We start from the raw sequence: 27,562 nt of genomic DNA, 5'->3' as shown, positions 1-27,562 counted from the left end.
GGTTTTCAGCAATTTGATTAGGATAGATTTGGTAGATTCTGATGTGTTTATTCTGCTTGATGTTCATTGAAATTCTTGGATCCATGTGTTTACAGTTTTCACCAAATTTGCAAAATGTTCAGCAATTCCTTCCTTAAGTACTTTTTGGTCTCCCTTATCCATCTAGATAGAGACAAAGATCTACAACCACAGGTCCCTGAGGGGCTTTTCATGTTTTTCAGTCTTTTGGTCTCTCTGCTTAAGTCTGAATTCTTTCTAATGCTGTGTCTTCAAGTTTACTGATATTTTCTTCCGAAATACCCAATCTACTGCTAATTCCTTTCAGGAGATTTTCCACTTCAGCCATTGTATTGTTCATTTCTACAAGTACCAGTGGTTTCTTTTTATATCTTCCATAACTCTCCTATTTATGTTCATGTTTCCTTAAAATACTTAATCATATTTACAGTAGCTATTTTAAAGTCATTATGTGCTCATTTACCATTCCTGTCATTTCTGGGCCTATTATTACTGACTTTTCTTCTGGGTTTGGGTCACATTTCCTAGTTTCCTTTTATTAGGCTGCTGTTTGTTACGATTAATTTTAATGACAAAACCCACAATTACTTTTGCAACAACCTAATACAACTAGTAATTTTTCTTTCTTTTTTTTTTTTTTGAGAGACAAGGTCTTGCTTATTACCCAGGCTGGAGAGCAGTGGTGCAATCATAGCTCACTGCAGCCTCAAAATCCTGGGCCCAAGCCATCCTCCCACTCTAGCCTCTCATGTAGCTGGGACTACAGGCATGCACCACCATGCCAGGCTAATTTTTAAATTTTTTGTAGAGACAGGGTCTTGCTATGTCACGCAGGCTGATCTTGAACTCCCAGCCTCAAGAGATCCTCGCACCTCAGCCTCCCAAAGTGGAGGGATTATAGTCATGAGCTGCTGTGCCCAGCCATCACCAGCAAGTTTTGACTGGACACTGAACACTTATAAATTTTACGTCGTCGAATGCTGGATTTTTAAAAATCTTCTTGTGAAAAGTGTTGGGCTTTGCCCTGGCGGACAGTTTATTTGCAGATCAGCATGATCTCTTAAAAAAATAATTAATCAAAAAAATAGAGGTGGGGTCTCTTTATGTTTCCCAAGCTGGTCTCCAATTCCTGATCTCAAGCAATCCTCCTACGTTGGCCTCCCAAGGTGCTGGATTACAGGTGTGAGCCTCCGTGCCCAGCCAGCGTGATCTTTCTGAGGCTCCTTTTCTGCTTCGGCAGAGCAGGTTCATTGTAGCCTTCACTCTGGGGCTGTTTTGTCTTCTGGATAAGACATGACCCTTTTGGTGTCCACACTGCATGCCCTGGGGTTCAACAAGGAATCTCCGCCCTGGACAGGACTCAGATGTTTCCCAAATCCAGCAATTGTTTCGCTGGCGCCACCTGGTCATGCTCTGCCCCACTGTGTGAAACTTCTCTATGACTACAGGGCTTCGTGCTTGGTCAAAGACTCCAAGGCACCTGTGCAGATCGGTGCTCTTGTCCGCTGTGCTCCCACCCCTCTGGCATCGTGCCCAACAAGTTCCAGCTGTGCCTGCCTTTCTAGTCACTGTCTCCTGCCTCAGGACAATGCCGCAGTCCCCTTGGGTCTCTCCCCCAACCCCATGCTAGCCTTCCAGAAACCGCCTCCAGGAAGGAAGCTGGGGCAATCACAGGCCTCACCTCACTTAACTTGTTCCCTTCTCTTAGTTATGAGCCCCAGAGTCTGGAAATGGTTGTTTCATATATTGTGTCCAGTTTCCTTGTTGTTGATGGTGGCTGGACAAGTCCAGTCCCAGTGACTCCAACATGACCAGGGCTGTCTGTTATTATTTTTTTAAATAATAGATTAACCAGAGGCGATCTTTCAAACCAACTGTAAGATGTCAACGCTTATCTCTAAGCTACGTACACAAAAATCAAACATTCAGATAATCCCTGGGAGAGGTCTGACCCAGGTCACGCTACGATGACACAGCGCGACTCTCCCTAGAAATACTCCTTGTCATCGTCACCTCCTGTCCTTAGCATCCTCTGACAAAGGTTCCATTTCTGTCTCTGGCGCATGCTGTAACCACAGGGAACTGCTTTGGAAACAACATTGAAAACGCCCCCTGCAAACTGGGTGTGGTGAGACAGGGAGTACAGAACAGAAAATAAACTGTTTTTCATGTTTTTATTCTTTGTTTTCTAGAAACAGAACATTTCCTCTGGGAGGAACAAGTCAGGGGCTGTGGACGGAAGGGGGAGGTAGGGACCATGTGGGAAGGCTGCCTTCGGGCCTCCCTGCTCAGCCCCAGGAGGTGCAGGCAGAGGAGGGCCGGTGCAGTCTTGCTGCCCGGGCAAGGACCCAGTCTCCGCAGCCAGCACTCTCTGCTTGCTTGCTCTGTGCCATGCACCAGACCCAAAGTGGGGCAGCCCACCCCTGCCCTTACAGGGAGGCCTCTGGACACACTGCAACAGAAGGGTGCAGACTGTGGGCCCTGGGACAGCCTCGCTGCAGGATGCAGAGGGCAGATCACGGGAGGGAGCAGGAGGAAGAAAGCAAGGGAGGGAGGGAAGGAGAAAGGCCTGGAAGGCCGGGGCGGCGGAGGCCAGGTGCCCGCTCACTCACCGGCAGACGGCGCACACAAAGCAGTCGGGGTGGTAGGTCTTGCCCAGCGCCGACACCACCTCACCCTCGATGAACTGGTCACAGCTGAAGCAGCGGGTGCCGTAGAGCCTCTGGTAGTCCAGCGTGCAGATGTACTCGCCCTGCCGCACGAAGAAGCCGCCCTCGGCCAGGTCGCGGCCGCATGCTGGGGGAGGACGGGCGAGGCGGTGTTAGCGGCAGAGGGGCCCATCTCCACATCCCTCAGGCCCCAGGTGGACCCCCCTCCACACACGCACCACCACCTGACACAGGCACCGAGGCCTCAGCACACACTTGGGGTGGCTCACTCAACTCTTGGTGGGCCAGGCTCCCGGGACAGACTCCGGCTCTGGCCCCTGGCCTGGTGGTGAGTGGACTTTCCTTACAGAAGCTTGGGAAAAGGGCGCTGACTGGGACAAGAGCCAGGCTCTCCTGAGGGGCTGCCCAGCCTCCCACCCTGGCTAGGGTGCCCCCAGCCTCTGTGACCCTGCCAGGAATGGCCCCTGAGCCTCTCCTGTCCTCTAGTGGGCTGTTTCCAGCACTGGGCATATAGATCAGGAAGGGGCTAAAGCCTGATCACCTACTGTGTGCTAGACTCTGTGCTGGGGCCCAAGGTTCCCAGGAGGACAGACTAGGTCCTTGTGGTTGGTGCCTCCAGCCCCGCTCGAGACTTCCCAGCCCCCTCCCGCACTCCTCTGGGTCTCCATGCCCTCACGGTCCTCGGTGCCTGTCTCCCCACAGTGTAAACAAGGCCAGCGCTGCAGGAGGAGAGAGCCTGAGGGTTCCCGAAAGGAAAGAACTTTGTCTCTTTTCCCAACACACACCCGCCCCAGGAAGCTGAAGCCCTGGAGTTCTATGGAGGGCCGAGGGGTCTCTGCCAGGTGGGGAAGGGAACACTCGCCCTCAGGACGACCTGCTGGTCATCACCAGCTCAGAGGCCCTGAGTCCTTGTCCTGAGCACGAGTGCATTCCTCCCATAAGCTTCCCCTCCAGTGCCAGGGCCACGTGGAGGCCATGCATGGTTTCAGAGGGAGCAGCCCACAGCCTCCCCTGGCCTGGCTGGCCCAGCCCCTCCCTGCTAGCATCACAGAGGAACCCCCTGCAGCCCCAGCCCCTCTGGCCTGGTCAGTCCTGGGTCCCGCCTGCTGGGTCAGTGCAGCTCACAGCCACCAAGGAGGGGCTTTGAGAAACCATGTAGCCCTCATATATTTTAAAGCTGACATCTAAAAGTTGTCATTACAATGTTAACTGCTTGCAAAGGATGTCGTTTCTGCATATTGTGAATACGCGCACCTTTAAAGTGAAAGGTTACATCATTCCTTCAAGGGCATCCAGTGGGATATCAAGTCCAAAGCAAGACCCTCAACATCTGCCTACAAAACCCCCAACAGCGCTCTGGAAACAAACTGGCTGGAAGCACCAGAGCGACTGGAAAGCCTGTATTCCGGCGTTTAGTTTTCTCCATTTCTACAAAGAGATGTTTGCTCTTCTGATATGGTGAGATGTCAACCGAACAGCTGAGATTCCAGATGCAGGAGCTGCGGGGATTCAAATCCCAGCTCCACCTGCATAGTGCGCTGTGTCCCTGGGCAAGTTCCTTAACCTCTCTGGGCCTCCTTGTCCTCATCTAGCACACAGAAGCTACTTCAGAGGGGTTCACGGCAGCACAGATGAGCATCCTGTGAGCCAGTGCGACCTGAGACCTGAGTCCTGCCTGGCTCAGCATCGAGGCCCTGGCTGCTGCTGTAATGGCTGGTCCTAAGAGGCCCGAGCCGGAGATGCTGATTCTGAATTCTGTCTCAACGTGAGAATGAAAACCCAGAATGAAACCCAGTCTAGACGGTCTGGGAGGGATGAGGACATGGTGTGAGATGCCTGCACTCGCCCCTCCTGGGTGTTCTGGGGTATTTATGAGAAACAGCCAAGGACTCCCAGCATCAAAGGGAAGCTGCAGACAGGTGGGCCTCAGCCCCGGGCCAGGGTGCCCTAGCTCTGCACTCCACGCTCTGGCTCATGAAAATCCAGAAGGAAACCCGGGCTGAGGATGAAAATGCTTTGTCTGATCTTGCACCATAGTGTCGACCAAGCAAATACATCCCAACTGGGGAGAACCAGAGACTTGGGGGCCTCACTTTGGAGCATCGTAGTATTCTGATATCAGCGCCACCCGCACCAAGACAGTCGCTGGATGGTGATCGGGCTCACAGCACTCACGGCTCTGGCATTTGTCAATTTCTCTACTCTTCATAAAGACATGATGGTGTGGGGTGTTCCTTAAAGGAGGAACATGTGGCAGTGGTTCTGGTGCCCCACTCCAGCACCGTGAGTCCACTCCTGGGAGCACCAGGCAAGTGAGTACGTCCAGCCCCAGCCATTACCTGGGAGGTTGCTGGTCAGATTCTAGCTGTCCTGAGTATGCCAAGGTCACCACAAGGCGATTAAAACCCAGACCTCTGGCCAGGTGCGGTGCCTCACGCCTGTAATCCCAGCACTTTGGGAGGCCGAGGCAGGTGGATCATGAGGTCAGGAGATTGAGACCATCCTGGCTAACACGGTGAAACCCCATCTCTACTACTAAAAATACAAAAAATTAGCGGGACACAGTGACGGGTAGTCCCAGATACTTGGGAGGCTGAGGCAGGAGAATGGCGTGAAGCCGGGAGGCAGAGCTTGCAGTGAGCCGAGATCGCTCCACTGCACTCCAGCCTGGGCGACAGAGCGAGACTCCATCTCAGAACAAAAAACAAAACAGCAACAACAGCAGAAACAAAAACCCCAGACCTCTGTCTGCTAAAAATAAAACGTTCAAGTTCCCTGGTCATTTTAGAAGTCCTTAAGGACACAACACATTGTTCTTATATTGCATTTTGTCATTTATCAAATTAGCACAGACACTGGCAGGAGGCAGGGGAGGTGGGGGTGACGGCAGCACCATCCTTTGGGCACATGCTGTGGTCATTTACAAGAAACAGGCAGGAGAGGGTGGCGGCCGGGGGGAAAGGGTGAATCAGCACCACTTTCTGGAATGCCAGTTGGCACTGACTCCAAGGAATGTGAAAACTTCCCACCCTTTGATCCAGCAGTGCCTCTCCTGGGATTGTCCCAAGGAAATGACCACGACTGTCACAGAAATTCAGTTGCAACAATGTTCCCTGCATTATAGATACAGTAAAATGTCATACATAGATCCCTGGGCTTTAGAGTCAGGCAGGCTGGGCTTGAGTCCTTGCTCCTCCCACTTCCCAGCTGTGTGACCTTGACCAAGTTACTTATCCTCTCTGAACCTCAGAGTCCTCATGTGTAGAATAGAGGTAGCAATACCAATCTTGCATGGTGGCTGTAAGAAATCAATGAGATGAAGGTCAGGCGCGGTGGCTCACGTCTGTAATCCCAGCACTTTGGGAGGCTGTGGCAGGCGGATCACCTGAGGTCAGGAGTTCGAGACCAGCCTGACTAACATGGAGAAACCTCGTTTCTACTAAAAATACAAAATTAGCCGGGAGTGGTGGTGCATGCCTGTAATCCCAGATACTTGGGAGGCTGAGGCGGGAGAATCGATTGAACCCGGGAGGCGGAGGTTGTAGTGAGCCGAGATTACGCCACTGCACTCCAGCCTGGGCAACAAGAATGACACTCCGTCTCAAAAAAAAAAAAAAAAAAAAAAGAAAAAAGAAAGGAAAAGAAAAAGAAATCAATGAGATGAGGTTTAACAAGCCATGCTTTGGAAGGAATTTGGGAGGATATTGACATGAATGTGAGGAATTTGTATGGTGAGAAAGTGCCCACACACTAATTTGAAGTGAACGAATCAGGCATACGGCCGGCATGCTTTCAAATTTTAAAGAGACCCAGACAAGGGGAAAGCTGAGAGGAATATATACCCAGATCCGAACACGGACCACCCAGGGTGCTGTCCACCCGCTGCTCTCTATTTTTCTATATTGGAGAGTGGAAGAAGGAGATGCCAATTCACATCAAAACACAAGAAAACAGAGAACCCCAGGGGCCTGAGTGAGCCTTAACCTGGGCGAGGGCTCCAGGGCTGGCCAGTCATCGCGGCTCCAAGTCTTGGCCCAGCCCGGCTCAGGGTCCCCTTCTGTGAATAACAGGGCGATGGGTGGACGTCATTTGAGAGTCCTCCTGCCGGGACTTTCACAACTCTGCCATGTGATCTTGACTCTCCTGGCACCCTCTGCAGCTCAGGCTGTGCGGAACAAGGAGTGCCCTGGGCCGAGTCCAAGGCCCACCTGTCTGGAGCTTCCCTTTGATGCTGGAGGCCCATGGCTGTTTCTCATAAAAGCCTGGAATGCCCAGGAGGCACGTGTGCAGGCATCTTGCACCATTCCTTCATTCCTCCCAGACCGCCTAGAACAGGCGGCTATTTATAGTCCCAGATGGACGCGTCCTCAGGGACAACTCCACCTGCCTTACGTGCGCAGCTCACGGACTCTCCTCCGGACACACGTCCTTCCCTCCCTGCCTGTTTTCTTGGCTCTTGCTAAAATCGTGGACTGGCTCAGTTCCACTTCCAGCTGGACCAGAAAATGCCTGCTTTCCTGAGGGCACACGTGGGCGTGGCCTCATCTTTTCATCATTGCAAGTAGGAGACAACAGATCATGGTTAAAACATATTCCCAGAGCTCAGAGCTCAGCCATCCTTTGAAGGCCAAGTAAACCAGATTCGTTTTTACAGGCACTCTGTGCTATGCATTTGATGTATTTATGTTCTACATGTATTCCCATTTGTAGGGTAAAGACAGAGCCAGCTGGATCTCAAAGACATCCAGAATGAAATATCTTCACATCCCTCATCCCAGCCGCCATCGGCTCCAGTCTAGGCGCCTGCACCTGCTTCTACCCTCCTCCCGACTCCCAACCTGGCCTCCATGCACCAGCAAGCACCCAGAGATTCATGGGAAACTACAAGGATGGAGCAGGACCCTCCTCTGCACTTCTTCGCTGGTGTCAAAGCCACAGTCCTTGCAGGGATGCAGAGGCTCTACCTCCCTTATCCCCTTGGTCATTCTGCTCCAGCCACGTGGGCCTCCTGCTGTTCCCAAACCTGCCTGCTTCCCGGTCTCTGTACTGGCTGTTCCCTCTGGTGGGAACACTCTTCCCTCACTAACTCCCTCACCTCCTTCCAACAGGCTTTGCCCAGAGGTCACCTCCTCCGTGAGGCCCACCCTGACCACCAGTTTGCATCTTTCCTTCCCTAGCAGGACTCACTTTCTAGCACATGATGAAATTCGCTTATTTATTCTTTATTGTGTTTATTGTCTGTCTCCTTGCATTAGAACTGGTCCCCAAGAGGACAGGATGTCTGTTTTGTTCAAGGCTATCTTCCATACACCCTGAACAGTGCCTGGCACACAGTAAATGCTCAATAAATAGTTGTTGAATGCCTTTACTTAGAAAAACTGGGTTGAGGCACCTGCCTAAGAGCCACATGAGCTATGGGTGGCAGAGATGGAATTTGAGTGCCCAAGCCTGGGGCAGCCATAGACAAGACGATAATCATACGATTTCACAGATTTCCCAGGTAAACTGAGGCACAAGTGCCTGGGGAGTGGGAACCCAACATAGTGGGACCTCTTGAATCAGAATTAGGTTGTGATACAATTGTCTTCCCTGCGAACAGACGCTGCTTTGGCTCACCTGGTAATGTGCCTACCCGAGGACGGCCATGATTGGGCTAAGTCAGCCACGATCTCCCCGTTCCTGTTTGCCAGTGGGGGTGAATGTGTGACCGAGTTCTGGCCAATGAGTCATATGGGGAGTCTATGGGGACTTCAGGAAAGGGCTCTCCTCCCTAATGAGAGGGAGGATTATGCGAGGAGAGAGCCTTTGCCTGTGCACACCTCCAGGCTGGATGCCATGCGGTGAGAACATGATGCTGGAGCAACAGCAGCCATCTGAGACCATGAGGAGAGGCACCGATGACAGGCACAGGGGGCTGTGTGGGAGAGAGAACGTCTCTCTCTAATTAAACCCTGGTCAGTTGTTTAATTAGCCAACCCTGGGGTAGGGGTATGGGGTTACCTTCAGACTTCGTGTTAAGGTGATAAATATCCATGTTGGATATTTATGAGTTGGGTCTTCTTTTTATTCATCCCAAAGCACCCTCAATGATTCATAAGCTGCATTCTCATGAGAGCCTGGAGAGAAGACTCATCCAAGACTGTACAGTCCTCAGGCTTAAACAAATGCAGCTCATTTGAAAGCTTGCAGGAAATCTTAGTTACTCTGTGCCATTCTCCAGCGCAGAGGCCACCCACCGAAGGCAGAGCTTTCCCAGGAGAAGGGGTGGTCACTGCCCTGGCTGCCGCATCTGCAGGGCCAACAGGCCTGGCACACAGTGAGGCTCTACCTGGCTGTGGGTGGGTATGTGGTGGATCTTGGCACCGACCTGCCCTCAGACCCCTGCCACTGCTGGAGCCCATGGTCACTAACTGTCTTAGGTGATGGAGTGTGAGTCCCTGGCCCTGGGTCAGCCTGCCATTGACACTGTCTCATCCCACCGCCTGTAGCTGGCGAGGAAGGGGTTATGGTTATTCCACACCCACTGGAGGAGGCTGAAGTGGCCTCTGCCCATGTGACACAGGAGGGGGACCCGGGCAGTTTCCACCACCCATGAGTCCCCTGGGTCACAGGAGGTGATGAACTTGACTCAGATCTGATGCATTTTGCTGCAGGCCCAAGGTCTGTGCTTACGGAAATCCTTTCAAATAAAGTGCAAGCTTCCCCTTTGTCTTTTAAACTAGGCTTTTAAAAAGAGGCATCTAATGGATTTTGCTTTCCAGAAATGTGGCAAATGTATCTTTATGGAGAGTTGAAAAAATTAGACCAGACAAATCCCACGATGCCCTGGAAAGCCCTAATGAAAAGCATGAAATCCACCAGCTGCAGGGAGAGAAAGGCCAGGGCGGAGGCCACCCCTTCTCCCAGGCAAGTGCCCCTGGCGCTGACACACCCCCTTCGCTCTGCAGCCCAGGCGGGGTTCCTGAGGCTTGGGAAGGCAGGTGGACCACCTGCTTGTTTATGGAAATGTGGGAGGATGGGGGCCGGCCACACTCACACCCACAGCTCGTGCTCTCACTCCCAGAAAACAAATCCTTCCCTGCGTGTGCTGGACAGGGTGCTGTTCGCTTAATCATTCTTCCAAAGCAGCTCCCAGAACTTAATCATTCTTCCAAAGCAGACCTCAGGCCTGGGTCCGCACACGAGAACTGGGCTTCCTGCTGCCTTTGTCAGGCCGGGCAGTGGTATTGGGGCACCCAGGGCATCAGGGTGCTGTGGGCGGAATTCACTGAGGGCCGAGCCAGGCTGTAGGTGTGCAGGCAACCCCCCATCCAGGTGATCTTGGGGCACTGAGTACCCCCAGTGATGTCTCCGATAGTCACCCATATCCTTGGACAGAGTCCCAGCATCTCTGAGGGGCGGGGCTGGGGTCGGCCTCAGCCCAAGGGATCCAGGGCATTCCCACTCCTGCCAGAAATGGTGCAGCCCCCTCGGGGTCCCAGGGCCAGTGGAGAGCTGGCTGGGCTCAGCATCTTCCGTAAGTCACCAACCCCCTGCAGGGCCCCAGCTGCCGTGCTGTGGACTTAGGCCTCCTCCAGGACCAGCGGCACCAGGGTCAGTTCTCAGATGGTCCCCTTTTAGCAGCAGAAGAGTCTAGGCCATTGTTTTCAAGCTTCCTTTTCAAGCAACAGGACTCTACACACAGTCTTTACACTGCGCCTGCAAACACGAAGCGGACTAGTGGACGATGTCTGCACTCCGATGGGCAGGGCTGAGACAGCACCTGCTTCCCTCCTGCTGCTCCCCCATACCCGGGAGACCCTCAAGGCACCTCCACAGAAACCCAGGAGGGAAGACCCTAGCCCAGGGGCTGCAGACATGCCTGGAATGCAAACCCTGGGCAAGCTCCTGGAGCTTCCAGACCTCAGTGTCCCCCTTTCTGAAGCGCAGTCATATGTCCCCCTGGACGGCTGGTGCCGGGATGATTCCCTTCCATCTGGAGCGGCCTTTCTTCTGACAGGCAGATTTCTACTCTCTTGAGGTTCTAGACAGCACGCCACCTCCCCTGTGAAGTCCTTTCTGGAGTCTTCGAAATCCTTCCCTGTGGGCATCCCCCGCTACACACATGTGCTTGGTTTTTACTATAAAAAGTCACCTTTTCAAATCGTATTGCACACCTTACCTAACATTATCTCCCTCACCAGACAGTGAACGCAGCCATGCTAAAGCTTGTGCTTTCTTGGTCTTTAGAACATTCAAGAGGCTGGCGCACAGCAGGGCCTCCTGGAGCCTTTGTGGAGCGGATGAATGCAGCCCACAACCATCACATGGGGGCCATGCGACGCCTGATGAAAATCATGATGCCCAATTATCTGCTTGTGGCACATTTCCTAGTTTTGTTTGCCCAGAAAAAAGCACACCGTCAGCACACTAGGGTTCATCGAGGGTCATTATGGTTAAGCGAGTGTGAATCTCCAAATGGCCCAGGGGCTCGTCATACGGAACCTGCAGAAGGCAGGCAGGCACGGGCCACACACCGCAGCAGGGATTTGCAGTGTCCTTAATGTAATTCCTTTAAAACTGCAAACTCCTCGCATCGACATCCATCAAATTGGTTTGATTTGCACATCCCTTCCTCAGTGCTATTTTTAATCTAATTTTAGAAAATTAGCGAGGGCACATGTGCTATCTTTGTGTAGGAAGGAGGAACAGGCTGGAGGGAGACTCGGCACAGGCCATCTCGGTTGGCGGGGCCTCATGTGATTTTTTTTGTTTGTTTTGCTTTTTTCTCATCTTTTCAGGATTATTGGAATTTAGTAGATTATTTACATTATTGCTTTATAATCATAGAGAAATTGAAGTGATTTTAGTCTGGAATAATGGTAATGTTCTCGGTGCTACTTCGGGTGGGGGTGCCCGCATGCCTGTGGTCCAGCAAAGGTCCCGCGTGTCCCCCACTGCTGAGTTCACGCAGCTGACCACGACCATTTATTTACCTGTGTGGCTGCAGTGCTCAGGTGACCACCTTCCTTTGGCCCCAGGACCAGAATTCTCTGAGGCTGGGTGTAGCCACATGAGGACACCCCTGGGGACCTGGACCCTCATCCCCTGACCCTCCCCACTCTGGCGATTTCTCCATCACACCCACAAGAGACAAGGCTGTGTTGAAAAGATCACACTGTCCTATGAAGATTCTGTACCTAGAGTGTTCTCCAATATCCCAGGCCTAAGCAGAGCTTCCCAGGATGCTATGAGGGCCTGGGATCGCCACTGGGAGGCCTGTTTCAGGGGCCACACTGCAGAGGATTGGGGGACACTCACCTTTGCAGACGAAGCACTTGATGTGGAAGTACTTGTCCTGCACCCGCAGCACCTCGCCCTTGCACACATTTCCACACGTGTTGCACAGGATCGCCGTGCTGGGCGACTTCTCCAGCGGGCTGGGAGCAGCCTGGGGCTGCGACACTGTTGGGAAAGAGAGAAGAAGAGTGTTCAAGGGTGGATGTGTGAGGCACAAAGGTGAGCACAACAGGGGTGTGAGGACGCAGAGCTGACCCTCCCAGCAGGCCCCGCGCCCACCAGCACAAGTCCCACAGGGCATCAGGGTCGGTCTGTTGTCTTCTTTTGCCTGGGAACCCACAGGAGTCAGATTACAGAGGGGTGAGGGGCCAGAGGGCAAAGGCCAACTGGTTAACCGCCAATGTGGGCTCCTGTCTACCGTAGCCCCACACAGGGAGGGGCCCGGGGTTCTCATGCACATGCACACCTATGGCAATGAGGCCACCACCTCCCCACCTGAAAGATGACCCAACCACAGCTGCCTTCACCTGGCACGGCCTTACCCTCTGGGGTCTCAGGGACAAGGCACCCCCCTGTAAGCTCAGCAACCCTCAGTAGCAGGCACCAAATCTTCTCTTCTGCAAGTACAGCAGCCACGGTCCTAAGGGGAGCTTACTTCAACTTCCCTCTGGGTCCTGGGACATGGAGCTGAATATTGCTGCTGTCCCCTTAAATCTCCCTTAAAGCCACCACAGTACAGGATGTTTAACGGGTGGCTGGATGGATGGACAGGTCAGGATGGATGGTCACAGGGCCTGACTGAGGGCTCCCGGGAACTAGGCAGGGTGACACACTCCTCATCCCCATCCTCCCAAAGCAGCTACAGAGACTAGTGCCCAGGACGGGGGTCCACGGCCCAGAAGCCTCAGGTCTGCCCTTTGAGGGGCTCCCAGTGGGCATTAGGGACGGCCAGGTGAGCAACAGTGACCACCAGGTGGTCAAGCTGGCATCGCTTTGAAGCTTGAGGAATTGGTAGATGGAGGTGAGTGAGCTGGATGTGGAGCTCTGCCAGGCACAGAGTCAGCCACACAGGACCTGGGCAGGACCCAGGCGGTGGCTCCTGGGGGGCCGGCGGAGAGGAGCAGCTGACACTCAGCAAGTGCTGGCTTGCAAGAATGAATCAGCCTGGGGACTGAAGGCCCAGAGCCCAGGGCAGGCACAGGCGGCAGGTAGGAGGTTCTGTGGCTAGGACTGCAGTCGGCAGAACAATGCCCCTAAGATGTACCCTTTCTAATCCCTGGAACCTGTGTATATGCTTCCTGACATGGCCAAAGGGGCTGCAGGTGTGACTAAGTTAAGGGCTTTGATGGGATATGATCTGGATTGTCTACCTGAGTCCAACATAACCACAGAGGCCTTAAAATCAGAACACGATGCGACTGTGGCCAGAGGTGTGACCGTGGAAGAAGGTCAGGGAGATGACACACTGCTGGCTTTGAAGGCAGAGGAAGGGGCCACAAGCCAAGGAATGTGGGAGCCTTGAGAAGCCAGAAAAGGCAAGGAAAGTATTCTGCTCTGGAGTCCCCAGAAGGAACCAGCCCTTCTCACACCTTGATTTTAGCCCAGCAAGACCTGGTGGGCACCGTGACCTCCGGAACTGGAAGCTAATAAATTTGTGTTGCATTCAGTTTGTGGTCACTTGTTACAGAAGCCAGGGAAGTGAATGCAGTGGTCAACCTGTCAGACAGGTGGGGGCCGAGGGGCCGAGGCGCCAAGCCCCTCCCCTCTGCATTCTGCCAGCCACTCCTCGTCTGGGAGGGAGAGCCACCAACAGCAAGGCCCACCCCAGTGCAGCAGCCCAGGGCGGGCTTTCACTCGGCCAGCGCTGTGCCCCACGCCTTCTGCTCAGGCCAAGTTCACCCCAAACCATCTCATTGAGAGACTGAACACACAGACAATGGCCAGGCCCAGAGAAAGGCAGAGCTCAGCCCACACCTGCAGCTGCCGGCCCAGGAGTCCAGTCCGGCCTTGGCACCCAGCCGGGAAGCCAGCTATCTGGCAGACTCACAGGGAGGCGACAGCTCTTCCTCGACAACCAGGAGGCTAAACAATAACTGGGTCCCACATGGCCAGGACTTGACTCGAAACTGACAGCCATCCTAATTCGTGCCCCCGCTTTCCAGTTAGGATCATTCTGAGGAAGCCAAATACACCCCTAACCAGTCACATGGGATGCCTCCCTTCCAGGAGCCACCTCCAGTCCTCCGAGGCCAACAGCCTCCATGGGGGCTCACCCGGAGCCGTCCTTCCCGCTCGGAGGCTTCCCCACCACTTGCCTGCCCATGTGGTCAACTCCCTTGCCACAGTGGGTCTGAGAAAGTCACCTCTACTTGTCCTCACGTCTTCCTTTATTTCCACAGCACTCTAACACCAGCTCCCCCTGTCTCGGTCTGGGTTCCCCTGAATCCAGTCTTGAAGACAAGGCTGTGGGTGCAGTGGTCTATTTCGGGGGCCCCAGGTGCCAGGCCGGAGTGAGGAGCAGGGAAGATGAAAGCTGCTGGCAGGCGTGTTGTTGAGCTGCTCCCCACGTGGGAGAGGAGCCTCAGGGCTTGGGGATGTCCAGGAAACCCTGCGGAGCATGTCCCAGCTCTCCCGTGGAAGGAAGGGAGGCCGGGGCACTGGCCCCCAACCGCCTGTCCCCTGAGTGCAAGAGCTGCTCCAAGGCGGAAGTCTCAGCCCCCTCTTCTGGTCTGCCTGGTGTCTGGGCTGAGCGAGTTTCTGAGGCACAGAGCCAGGGGTGCTGCAGATGCCAGGGCTGGGCAGCCTGCAGGTGATCGGGCATGGCCCACCTGGCTGCCGTCGAAACCACAGGTGGGCTGAGGGACGTGGCACAGGCCCAGAAAATACCTGCCACCCTTCATTTGAGGGCTAAGCGTATTCACACACAGATGCACACTCACATATATTTACACAATTGCTAAATGCCAGCACTGATTGCGCTCTGAGCCTGGAAGGTCTCCTCATCTCCCTGGTAAAAATCCAGCAACTGCATCTCAGACAGAGGAGACCATTTCCCCATCCAGTTCCAACCTGCCCCTACCCATTCTCAGAAACCACATCCTGGAAGCCACTGATCTGGCCACCCGTCCTCGTCTGGGGTCCCTGCCCATCAAGGGAACTGTGACTGGACAGCGCAGAGGAGGAACCTGGGTCATGTTGGGGCAGCAGGTCTTCCCAGGCCAGGGATTCCAAACAGACCAAGGGCAGTGGGTGTCAGCTGTCTGGGGACAAGGGAGAGGGGTTGGCCTGGGAAGCAGGCACGGGAAAGGAGATGAATGGCATGAAAAATAACTCAGCGCCACCCTGGGCCTGCCTCCGGTTTTGCAAACTGGACAAGACAGAGTCCGGTGAGGGTCCCCGCGGGCTCAGTCTGCAGCCACTGGAGGCCACTTGGCCTTTCTCACTCTGGTTGAGTCCACAGCAGGCTTGTTCCACACACCTTTTGCCTGCAGAATGAAACCACCTCAACCATCATTTAATAAAGACGGTGGAGAGGCGGCAGCAGGCGAAGGTTTTCTGGGCTGGAGTCGAAGCCTCCCGGTGCAGAACAAGGATTAGAATTGTGGACTACACTTCAAACAGTGCCTCTCGGCCACGCATGGCCCCCAGGCCACCGGGACCCCTATAGGTGCCATGCGGGTGATGTACCCGGTCCACATCTGAGGCTCAGTCAGAGCTCACAGGGGTGGGGGCTGTGCATCTTCAAGACGCGTATGTTCTGATCTATTGGCAACAAAGAGAACAACGCACAGGCGTCTCTTCGTGATCCGACGAGGGAGAGGTTCGCGCTGCTGGAATCCAGCCCAAATCCAGCCTGAGGGAAGCGTCAGCTTCAGAGTCTCAGAGTGGTGGGGCCAGATGGCCTGGGATGCAGCCTCAGCTGGCCTTCTGCATGCTGTGACCTCAGGTGAGTCTCTGAAACTCCTAACCTTCTGTCTGTGTGTCTCTCCATCTAGGCATCCGTCTTCTTGCATTACCTGGCCCCAGGGATGCCAGGACCATGGGCGAAAACATTCCCATAGCAACCAGCCCAGCAAACAATAAGTGCTCAATACACAATTGCCATTGTTATTTTCAAGAACCCTGGCCTGACATCACGGTTTCCAGGTGACTGGAAATATACTTGGTCGGGGGTGGCGGGGCGGGGCAGGGGCGGGGGTGGGGGGGTGTTGGGGGAAGCTGCTAAGAGCATGGATTTGCTTGGAGGCCCCAATCTCGCCTGCTGGGACTGCCTCTGAGACGTCCTGGGGCTGCGGCGACATGGCGGAGGCTCTGCCCTCTCGCGATGGGAGGTAGACACTGCGCGGTGAGGACGCCGCTGCCTCTACGCAGGTGCAGCTCCTACAGGCTTCCCTCCAGCTGGCCCTTCCTGCCAGGCCCTGGGACCACAGGTAGGTAAGTGGGTGTACGGCGTTCATTCCTCATCCGGCTGCAGCTGCCAAACTGTGAGGACAGGCATGCAAGGAGGCTAGGGGGGGCAACAGCAAAACCCTGCCAAAGCAGGGGCCAGGTGGCACTCTCAGTCCCCCAGAACCTGGCCCAAAGTAAGCCACGTGTTTTACATTAAAAAGAGAAGTTTCAAGTTATCCTTCAGCAGGTGAATGGATAAACGAACTGGGGTGTATCCAGACGATGAACTATTATTCACCAACAAAAAGCAGCGAGCCATCACCCTGTGAGAAGGCATGGAGAGACCCTCAATGCATACTGCTAGCTGGCAGATGACAGCCTGGGAAGCCTACACCCTGCAGGATTCCAATTATGTGACATGCTGGAGAAGGCAAAACTAAGGAGACAGTAAGAGGATTGATGGTTGCCAGGGCTGGGATCAGCGGAGCGCTGGGGAGTTTTAGGGCAGTGACGCTGCTCTGGGCGATACTGTAATGGTGGATCCATGACACTGTACATTTGTCCAAACCCATAGAAACTACAACACTGAGAGCGGCCCCCAACGTAAAGTATGGACTTCACCAAACAATACATCAGGCCGGGCGCGGTGGCTCACGCCTGTAATCCCAGCACTTTGGGAGGCCGAGACGGGCGGATCACGAGGTCAGGAGATAGAGACCATCCTGGCTAACATGGTGAAACCCTGTCTCTACTAAAAAAAATGCAAAGAACTAGCCGGGCGAGGTGGCGGGCGCCTGTACTCCCAGCCACTCGGGAGGCTGAGGCAGGAGAATGGCGTAAACCTGGGAGGCGGAGCTTGCAGTGAGCTGAGATCCGGCCACTGCACTCCAGCCTGAGCGACAGAGCGAGACTCCGTCTCAAAAAACAAACAAACAAACAAACAAAAAACAATACATCAACATTGGTACAGTTATAACAAATGTACCTCACCAGTACAAGATGTTAATCATAGGGAAGATGGGATGGGAGCACATAGGAACTCTCTGTGTCTTCTAGAAACCAAGAACTGCTCTGAGAAATAAAATTATCAAAAAAATTTTAAAATTCTAGGCCAGGCACTGTGGCTCATGCCTGTAATCCCAGTACTTTGGGAGGCCTAGGTGGGTGGATCATTGAGGTCAGGAGTTGGAGACCAGCGTGGCCAACATAGCAAAACCCTCTCTCTACTAAAAATAAAAAAAAGTAGCCAGGTGTGGTGGTGCACACCTGCAATCCCAGCTACTTGGGAGGCCGAGACAGGAGAATCACTTGAAACCTGCGAGGCAGAGGTTGCAGTGAGCTGAGATCATGTCACAGCACTCCAGCCTGGGTGACAGAGTGAGACCCTGTCTCAAAAAAAAAAAAAAAAAAAAAAAAAAAAAAAAAAAAAAAATTACAAAGGAACCACAATTGCAGCAGGTTCATTTCACTGCAATTTCGAGATTGGCTCCAATAATTCGGTTTAACAAGTCTCTAACTGTGATAATAACATAAAACATAAACTCAAATGCTAAGAATCCATCACACAGGGGCTGAGAGTATTTAATCCCTCGTGATAATGAAACCCCAGCCTCGGGGATCCCCAGTGGGAATAACAAGAATGATTGCTGGTGTCGTTCACACATAACCTTCACAGCTAAGGGACGTGCCTCTCTCAGGAAATCCCCCTGCCTCCCCCTCCAGGCTGGACTCCTGATCTGCCACCAGCCCGCCAGAATGGGAGCCAGCAGGGTCTGGTTTGGGTCCACCATCCAGGGGCAGCGGTGTGATCTTGGTGAACGGATTTAACTCTGCAAAGCCTCAGTTTTCACATCTGTAAATTGGGGCTTGATCTTAGGAGGACTTTTTAAACGTCCATTGAAGTAGAGAAAGCTCCATGTGCAAGGCCTGAGAGGTGGCTGTGAACAGCAGCTGTTAGCTGAGTTCTGTTTCAGGCCGCAGGGTGGAGGGGTCAGATCGGGGGTGGCTATCGGAAAGGGGAAGAACAATCACTCTCAGGTCCACTCTAGGTTTCCAAGTCCAGAGTGGGAGTCCACAAGCATTTTCAGGAAAAGGCAAGATGGTAAATACAGTGCAGGCTCCAGGGACACCGCAGGGAACACAACAGCCACGGTCCAAGCCCTCCACCTTCTCTTGTTTGTTCCACACCACACCCCACAGGAATGCCGGTCATCCACATCTCACAGATGAGGATGCCGAGGCTAGGAGATGGTCACACAGCTGAGAGACTGGGGCCCAGCGCAGGTGTGTCCAAGGCTCCTTCTCCCACCCCTTTCATCACCTGCTGGGCTTCAAGCCATGTGTTCACTTGTTCAACAGACACAGACACAGGAGTAGACCCGCTGTCAGGTACTGGGGAGACAGGTGTGCCATTCAGCACCACATCAGCATGACAGGCACAGGAAGAGGGACATGCCAGGCCAAGGGGGCACAGGCAGGGGGCAAACTCCTCTTTCTGCACAGCGAACCAGCTCTCACGACCCAGACAGCAGAGTTCTCATCATTCTGTCATCTCTGGGAATGTTTTTTCTTCTCTTGAGGCAGGGTCTCGCCCTGTCACCCAGGCTGGAGTACAGTGGCACAGTCTCAACTCACTGCAGCCTCAACCTCCCGGGCTCAAGCCATCCTCCCACCTCAGCCTCCCGAGTAGCTGGGACCACAGGTGTGTGCCACCACGCCCAGCTAATTTTTGTATTTGGGATCTCGCTATGTTGCTCAGGCTGGTCTCAAACTCCTGGGCTCAAGTGATCCTCCCATGTCAGCCTCCCAAAGTGCTGGGATTACAGGCGTGAGCCACCACGCCTGGCTGGGGATTTGCCTGTTTATTTCCGCTCCGTGCCCGCGGATCTATATTTAGTTCCACCCTTCTCTGAGGGCCCAGTGAACTTTGGACCTCTGAGCATGTATTCCTGGCTTAGCCAAAGACCAGCAGCCGTGCTCGCTTTGTTCTCTTGCTCTCCTCGTTTGTTCTGGAGGTAAATCCACCTTGAGAATGGGCAGGGGACCCCCCTGTGTACTCACACAGGGGAAACCTTGGGGTCTTCCCATGGCAGGGGTTCTCATCGGAGCCCCGCTCCATCTGCCAAGATGATTTCAGAAAGCTCCCCGTCTGCTGTTTCTATCACCCAAATGGCTGGCCTGGGGTTTCCAAACGTCCCAAGGATGTTCTAGTAATATTCAGTTTTCTAAGCCTACACACACACACACACACACACACACGGACTCCAGAGGTGCCGGCTTACCCAGAGCAGGTCACAGGACACACAGTTCCAGCTTCCCTTTCACACCTTTCCTTCTGACTGTGTCAACAAGCAGAGAAATACAGAGACGGGCACAGGGCTGTGGGCAGGCACAGCGGGGAGATGAACCTGTGTACAATCAGGGAGGGCTTCTGGGAGGAGGTGACATGAGCTAGAAGCTCAGAGGATGGGCAGGCGCCTTCTGGGACAGAAGCAGGCACACATCACAGTACTCGGCTCACCTTCATTGCAGCACAGCCCTGACACGTGGGCGGCTGCTGTCCACTGGCCTGTCTGCCTCCCCTGGCCTGGAAGCCCTCACGGGCCAGGGCCATGCCTGAGGGGTTTGTCTCCCTAGGGCCGGGTGCTGAGGAGACCAGAGCTGATGCTGGCCCTGTGCTGACGTGTGCTCAGCCAGTCCTTGCCAGGAGACAGGCAAGGCTCTCACACACCACAGGGCCACACACACCCTGTGCCAGCTCTGCCCTGGGGCACAGGGCTTTCTCTGGGCTCATTTTATGAATATGGAATTAAAGGGTGCAGGCACACACACTTTGCATCTTCATGGATCCTGCCACGCTGTCTTTTTGGGGACTTACAAGCCCCCGCCTGTGCCTTAGAGTGTGTCCCCTCCCTCAGGTTCTCACTTTGTAGGTCGTGCCTTGGTTTAAGAGCAGGTCCAGGCCTACCTACTGCCCTGCCCAAGTGTTACTTGTTAGAAAATCATGCCGGATCACAGGCGGGCGCTTCCTTCCTAACCTACTTAAGGGCTGGCTGCTAATTATAACCATGAACCAAGGACATTGCTCTCTGGAGCCGGCCCCATTCTCACCACGGCCATCAGAGCCTGGGCTTAGCAAGGGGCCTCCGCAGGTCTCTGACCCCATGTGGCCAGACGGGGCGACCCTCTGTTCAATCCCCCCTTAAGCAAAGAAGCACTGGATACTTTCTCCCTGCCAAAAGCTAGGCCAGCATGGGGCCGAGTGTTGGGCAGGCACGCCCTGTCCCCAAGCAGTCACGGGACAGTTCTGGGCACAAGGGCACACAGGAAGCTCATGGTGCCAGCGCCGTGGGACCCCAGGCCCTGGCACACTCCTCCCGGGGCTGGCCCAGCTCTATTTCAATGATGATGTGAGACACCTGCAGGGCACCCTGGAACGCCTACAAGGAGGTGACCTGGCCCTCTTCCAGTTCCCCAGGAGTGCAGTCTGGCTTCTCCCTTGAGTCCTTGACCTGCCCATGGCCAGACCACAGGTCCCTGAGGACCACAACCAGCTCGGCTCTGCCTTGGAGTCCTGAGGATGGACGCAGGGCTTGCACACAGGTATTTGCAGATGAAACTGATTATGGGAAAATGCCGCAGGCTCCTGACCTCCACATGCCCCTCTCGGCATCGCTGTCACCCCAAACCACGACCTCCTGGGGTGTCATTCACCCTGGCCCTCAGTGCCCTTCCCAGGGCTGGCCCAGACATCGGCAACCAAACTCCTCTTTCTGTCCAGTGAACCAGCTCATGGCGGGGATCACTTGAGTCCATGAGCCACCCCTCCTCTCATGCTCGCCTGCTGCACAGAATGTGTCCTTTGACATCTGTCTCCTCTGTAGGGCTGGTGGGCTCCATGCCTGCTGGGCTCACCTGGAGGCCCAGCCCCCTGCCACTGCCTGAACCCTAGGATGTGCTTGGGGAACAGGATGAACACATGCGCCTCACACTGACCTGCAACCACCTTCCCCTCAGCATGTGACAGTAGCATCCAGTCATCTCAGCACCTCCCACGGTGTCCTTCTGGAAGCCTCTGAGCTTATCCCTCTGAGCCTCCCCACGGGCTGTCTGAGCAGAGCCCCGTGGCAGGCTGCATCTTCAAAGGTGACGATCACAACAACCATTCTCACATGCTCTCCTACAACACCGCGTCGACCCTTCTTCTATTACCCGATGGGGTCTAAAGCCTCTCACCTTGAACCTGGGTGGACCTCTGCAACTGCTTTGACCAAAAGGATACGACAGAACTGACGCCAGGCAGCTTCCAAGCTGGGTCATCAAATACCCGTGGCTTCTGCCTTGCTTTCTTAGGATGCTCATCCTGGGAACCCGGTGGCCATGCTGGGAGGAAGCCCAAACCACTCCACACTGTGGCCACACATAGAGCCCACATGCCGCTGTTCTGGCAGAAAGACCACAGAAGTCCCCGTGGATGGCCAGCATTGACTGCAGGACGTGCCAGCAAAGACACCTGCGGAGGATTCTGGCTCCCAGCTCTTGAATCACTCTCAGCCTTTGGGTCTGCCCAGTGAAACCACAGACATTGTGGAGAGGAAACAAGGCATGCCCACTGCGCCCTTTCTGAATGGCAGCCCCTCCCAACCCACGAATGTAACAGGATGTTTGTCTTATGCCACTGAGGCTTGGGGCGGTTTGTTAGACAGCCATGGAAAACCAGAATGCCACCACAGTGACGGCCCCAGACATTAGAAGACCTCTTTGCAAAGCTTTTGCTCACATCATTTCTACACAGCTCCCTCTGTGCATGTGCCCCAAGAGCAGGAACCCCCTCCCACCCTGCTTAGAAGCTCCCCCTCCAAACCCAAGGCTGGCCACCTCCTCCTCCCTCTCCGATCCCACTTCTGCCATCACACACACGGGCTTACACAAGATGCCCAGGAACGGGTTCTCCAAATCAGTGGGTTTCTACTTGAGGACCTTGGAGATTTTGCAAGGGGTCTGTAAATGCATTTGCACACCATGATTGTCTGCAGACAAACGGCTCGACCTATGTTGTGCATCCAGGGACTACGGTTTTCAGTTGTAGGTAGATGCTCAAGGGACTCTTAAAAAGTGAAGGCTGCCAGAAAGTGTTACAAAATCCCCAGTTGCTTTTGTTACTGAATATTTCTTAAGCGATACAATGATTGGATATAGCGTGAGGATGTGAGTTCACTGAGAAAGCGGTTTTCACTGTCTGGAAGGTTTGGCGGCACATAACATCGATCACAGCAGCTTCCCTACTCTGGAGAAACAGCTCCAAAAAAATACTAGGTTCCAAATTCTTCCTGATCTAATTTCTGGAACTTGCCTACCAAGCAAAAAGTTAGATTTGATGAGGATAGCAGTTTACAGTTTACAAATTAGCCTCTGCATTTTATCTCTGCTCATACAAAAACTCCCTGGTATAGACGGCAGGAGAGGGGACTCAGTGGCGACGCCTGGTCTCCTCGCCATCTCTGCACAGGCTGGCTCCAGACCTCTCTAGAGACAGTAAAGTCACTTTCTCCAAGCGGAGGAGGCACTTGCTGTTTTGATCCAAGAAGGGAAATGCCCTTCAAAGCCTGGCGTGACCTCACCTGGAATCTTCACAGCCACTCTTGGAGGTAGATATTCTTTTGCCCATTTGGCAGTTGGAAGCTTAGAGAGTTTAGTGACCAGCCCAAAGCCACACAGGGAGGAGTGGCAGAGCCAGGATTCAAGCCCAAGTCTGCCGTTCTCCAGCTACCCAAGTCAAAGACAGATGCCAATGACTGATTGGTAGCCCACTGCCCCTGCCCACTGCAAGTCACACTCACAGACTCCACCCACCACAGACTCCACCCACAGCAGATTCTCCTGCTTCAGGTTCTACTCACCACAGACTCCACCCACTGCAGACTCCACCTACCACAAGCTCCACTCACTAAAACTCCACCCACTGCAGATTCTCCGCTTCAGGCTCCACTCACCACAGACTCCACCCACTGCAGACTCCACCTACCACAGGCTCTACTCACTAAGACTCCACCCACCATAGGCTCCACCCCCAGCAGACTCCACCCACTGCAGACTCCACCTACCACAGGCTCCACTCACTAAGACTCCACCCACTGCAGATTCTACCTACCACAGGCTCTACTCACTAAGACTCCACCTACCATAGGCTCCACCCCCAGCAGACTCCACCCACTGCAGTGCTGCCACTGCAGGCTTCCTTCCTCTCAGCCTTGCCTGGGCTCCGCCCACCTCTCGGTGTTCCTCTGGCCCCAAAGACTGCTTCCTCCCATGCCCTGTGATCACCATGCTCCTAGGCTCGACTGAGAAGTCCTAACCATACTGGGATGACTTTATTATCTCCTGGGCATGGATCCAGAAGCCAGCTCTGCTTACTCTAAATTCAAGCAGGGTGTCCTAGCCAATTCCCATTGGGCCTCTCTCCTATGTCCCCACGCAGCATCCCGTTGGCCCAGCTGCTCACCATGGGAAGAGATGATGGGTTGACCCCACCCCAGAGATCAACTGTAAAGCTCAGGACAGTTCAAGTGAATCAAGCCCCAGATTCTCTGGGCTTCACGCAGGACATCACAGCCAAACACAACCGCAGGAAGAGGAGTCCTGGTGATTTTCAGAGACCTGTGTTATGGTCCAGGCCAGCCCTGCTAGCTCCAGGCCACATGCTCTTGGGAAAGTTATCACCTCTGGAGCCTCTCCCTGCCATCTGCGCAGGCAGGCCACGGCTGTACTGAGCTCTTGGTGATGGGGTGAGAATCAGAGGCCGAGGCTGGACACTGAGCCTGGCACATAGCATGAGCTCAACACACGCCAGGGCTCAGGGATCCTTGCACACTGACCGCCACCTGGAGAGACACCAGAGGACACTTACAGAAGAGCACTCCACACTCATGTCTAGAGGCCCCTGAGAGCTCAGGCAGGAGCTGGTCCCCATGAGACTTGTCCTCCAGCCCCACAGGGTTGTAGGGAGGCCTGTCTTGCTGGAAAGCGTGGGGTCGGTCCCTTTTCCCTCCAGCCCAGTTTCTAATCTGAGTCAGCCTCACTGCGAGGGGGCAGTCAGGGTGATGGAGTCCCCAAGACAAGCTCTCCATGTTGGCAAGGTGGCAAGATCTGGGAGGGTGGCCTCAAGCACAAGCAGCACCCCTCTGCTTAGGCCCCTCCCCCGCTCAAGAACCTTCCATGGCTCCCCACAGAACACAGCCCAGCCCCCAAACCAGCACTCCAAGCCTGGTACCCGCCTGGTTCCCTGACTTCCTCACTGCCCTCTGATCCCACACTCTTTCCCAAAGTTGTCCTCGACAGTCCTGGCACCAGCCTGGTCTCCCACCATTCCTGTCCCGGGAGCACTGTGTGCCCATCTCACCTGGGAAGACCCTACTTGTCCTCCAGGTCCACGTCAAATGCCCCCTCTGTCCTGACAGCGCATTCACAGACAATGATTGACTCTTGTGCTGAGCTCTGCACTGGAGCCTCCAGACCCTGAGCACCCTTCTTTGCACCCTAAGTTTAAGCAAATTGTCCTTATTTTATAGATGCAAAAACTCACCAGGTGAGGGGATCTGTCCATTGTCTACCTGGGCCCACTGATGGTGTGACCTTGAGCAAGTAAGGGCACCTCTTTGAAACAGAATGAGGCTCTGGCTTTGTCTACGGCCCCGCGGTGCCAGGGCTCCCCTAGAGACCCGTGCTGGGCCACGGGAACAAGTGACCCAGTGAGCCTCAGGCTGTCCCGGGGACACTCTTGTCCTGGCACAATCACTGGTCTCAAACGTGTCTCAGTGTGGGGTGTGGGGCTGAAGAGCGCCCTAGTCTCACTTCTGAGGTGAGGTGAGTTGGGGGTGCTGGGTATGGAAGAATCTAGAAGCCCAAAGGAGGCTGAAGAGGACATGTAGTCTTGTGGCACAGGTCTCGGGCTTCCTTCTTCTTGTGTTTTTTTTTCGAGAGGGAGTCTCGCTCTGTTGCCCAGGCTGAAGTGCAGTGGCATAATCTCGGCTCACTGCAACCTCCACTTCACCGGTTCAAGCGATTCTCCTCCCTCAGCCTCCTAAGTAGCTGGGATTATAGGCACCCGCCACCACACTGGGATAATTTTTGTATTTTTATTAGAGACGGGTTTTCACCATGTAGGTCAGGCTGGTCGCGAATGCCTGACCTCATGATCCGCCCGCCTCGGTCTCCCAAAGTGCTGGGATTATAGGCATGAGCCATCGTGCCCAGCCCGGGCTTCCTAGTTACTAAAAAAAATCTTAAAATCACCAAAGAAAATGATTCCATTTCCTTGATACTTTGCACAGTGCTGTAAATAACAGTGACACTGTCTCTTAAAAACAAACAATCAAACACACAATTTCCTCTTGGGCTCTGGCTCCAGGGGGCTTTGTTGCTCGGACCCTTTGTGAGGTTGGGGCTTTCTGGAAACTGAAACTCCACGAGCCCCAAGCGAGGCTAAGGGGTCAGGGAAGGGGTTTCCAGCCCAGCGGGAAGAGCAGACCCTTCGCCACTCCACTCCGCGCAGATCTGGGGTGCGCCCTCAAGGCCCGCGGGTGGGGGTGTCCCACAGCTCCTTCTGGCACGAAAGCCCTGTGATTTTCCTATTTGGAGGTAGGGGCCCGTGAGGACAAAGTCACTCTTGGCCACAAATGGGCTCTGTTCACAGAGCAACAGACACAGACGTAGGGCGGTGGGGTGCCCAGCGGCCCTCAGAGCCTGAGAGGAGCCTCTCCTCTGGGAGGCAGGAAGAGAAAAACAGTCGAGCGGCCACGCTGCCCCTTCCTTCCAGAGGATGTGGCAGGAAGCAAGAGCGGTGCCGGGGAGCAGCTCGAGCCATCTGTGTGGGCCGAACTGGGACCCCCAGATGCCCATGTTGAAGTCCTAACCCCAGGACCTCGGCACGTGACTGTGTTTGGAAACAGGGCCTTCAAAGGCATCATTACGGTAAAGCGAGGTGATCTGGGGGGTAGGTCCTCATCCAATCTAATTGGTTCAGAAAAAGGGGAAATGTAGACACAGAGACAACCGCAGACAATCCCCCATCTGTGTGTTCTGTGGTGGCAGCATGGGAAACCAGAGGGAACACGACGCGAAGAAGCGGGAGAAGATGGAGACTTAGACGCCAGGACTGGGGCCCTGGGACACGTCCTTTCTTGCAGGCTCAGAAGGAGCCAGCCCTACCCGCACTTTGGTCTGGGACTTCTGGCCTCCAGAACTGTGGGAGGATGAACATCTGCCGGTCCAGCTCCCATCTGTGTGCTCTGTCGTGGGAGCGTGGGAAACCAGCAGGAGCGCTTCTCAGCTTACATTGCAGGTCCCTCCTGATGAACCCGGGGCAAGCTCGTGACATCACTAAGTTGAGACTTCACCGACCACACCTAACCTAACGAACGTCACAGCTCAGCCCGGCCTACCGGAAACATGTTCAGAACACCTACACCAGCCTACAGCTGGGCACACGCATCTAACGAAAAGCCTGTTTCATAGTACAGTATTGACTGTCTCCGTACCGTACCGCAGATCGCTAGCCCAGAAAAGGATCAAAATTCAAAATTCAAAGTATGGTTTCTACTGAATGCGTATTGTTTTTGCAACATTATAAAATCAAAAAATGGTAAGTCCAACCATGGTAAGTGGGGGCCTGTCCGCACACCATCCCTGCAGGCGGGAAGAGCCAGAGCTGGCCTCAGAGCCCATCCAGGGACTGGCCAGCTCCCTGGTCACTTCCCTGAGCCCATTTTCCATCTGCAAAGTGGGACACTGATCCTACCCGAGGCCAGGCTTTTGGAGAACAGTGACGTGACGGTGACCGCACGGAGCTGGCAGGAGTTTGTGTGAGTTGGGGTGGGGGCTTCCTTCCAGGGGCAGAGCTGGGAGAGACGGTACTGGGCCACCGCCCCTGCTCAGGCTGGCTGTGGGCTCCGGGCAGATGCCAGCCCAGCTCCTGCTGCTTCCAGGACTCTTCAGGCCTCCAGCTGCTGGCCCAGGTGCCCCCAGCACCCACTGTCCTGGAGGGTGTTATTCCATCACCAGAAGAGTGCAGCCCTTCCGGAGCGAGGGGCATCTGAGGAGCTCATGGGAGGCGTCCCAGAAGGTCAGGGCTCACGGCATGTACACTGACTCCCCACCGCACCCCCGACACAGAGGCAGACAGTGTGGCCCAGCCCATGTCATGCAGCAAG

At 54.4% G+C, this 27,562-nt stretch overlaps 1 protein-coding gene across 50 annotated transcripts in view; it reads right to left on the bottom strand.

Moving 5' to 3' along the window:
• ABLIM2 (actin binding LIM protein family member 2) overlaps positions 1 to 27,562 on the bottom strand; it is a 218,272-nt gene that overhangs the window by 152,504 nt on the left and 38,206 nt on the right. For all 50 annotated transcript variants that reach the window (XR_012434605.1, XR_012434606.1, XR_012434617.1 and 47 more), the window contains exons 2-3: positions 11,988 to 12,131; positions 2,631 to 2,814 (exon numbers count right to left, since the gene is read on the bottom strand). Coding sequence is in view for 16 of the 50 variants with exons in the window: in XM_074039373.1 (XP_073895474.1) it covers positions 2,631 to 2,814; positions 11,988 to 12,131 (328 nt within the window). In the remaining 34 variants the exon portion in view is untranslated. The remainder of the gene's footprint in view (positions 1 to 2,630; positions 2,815 to 11,987; positions 12,132 to 27,562) is intronic.

The sequence above is a fragment of the Macaca fascicularis genome, chromosome 5 (genome assembly GCF_037993035.2).
Source record: "Macaca fascicularis isolate 582-1 chromosome 5, T2T-MFA8v1.1".
NCBI classification, from domain to species: Eukaryota; Metazoa; Chordata; class Mammalia; order Primates; family Cercopithecidae; genus Macaca; species Macaca fascicularis.
The sequence above is the reverse complement of the archived record's forward strand: the minus strand, read 5'-3'. Positions and strand labels throughout refer to the sequence as shown.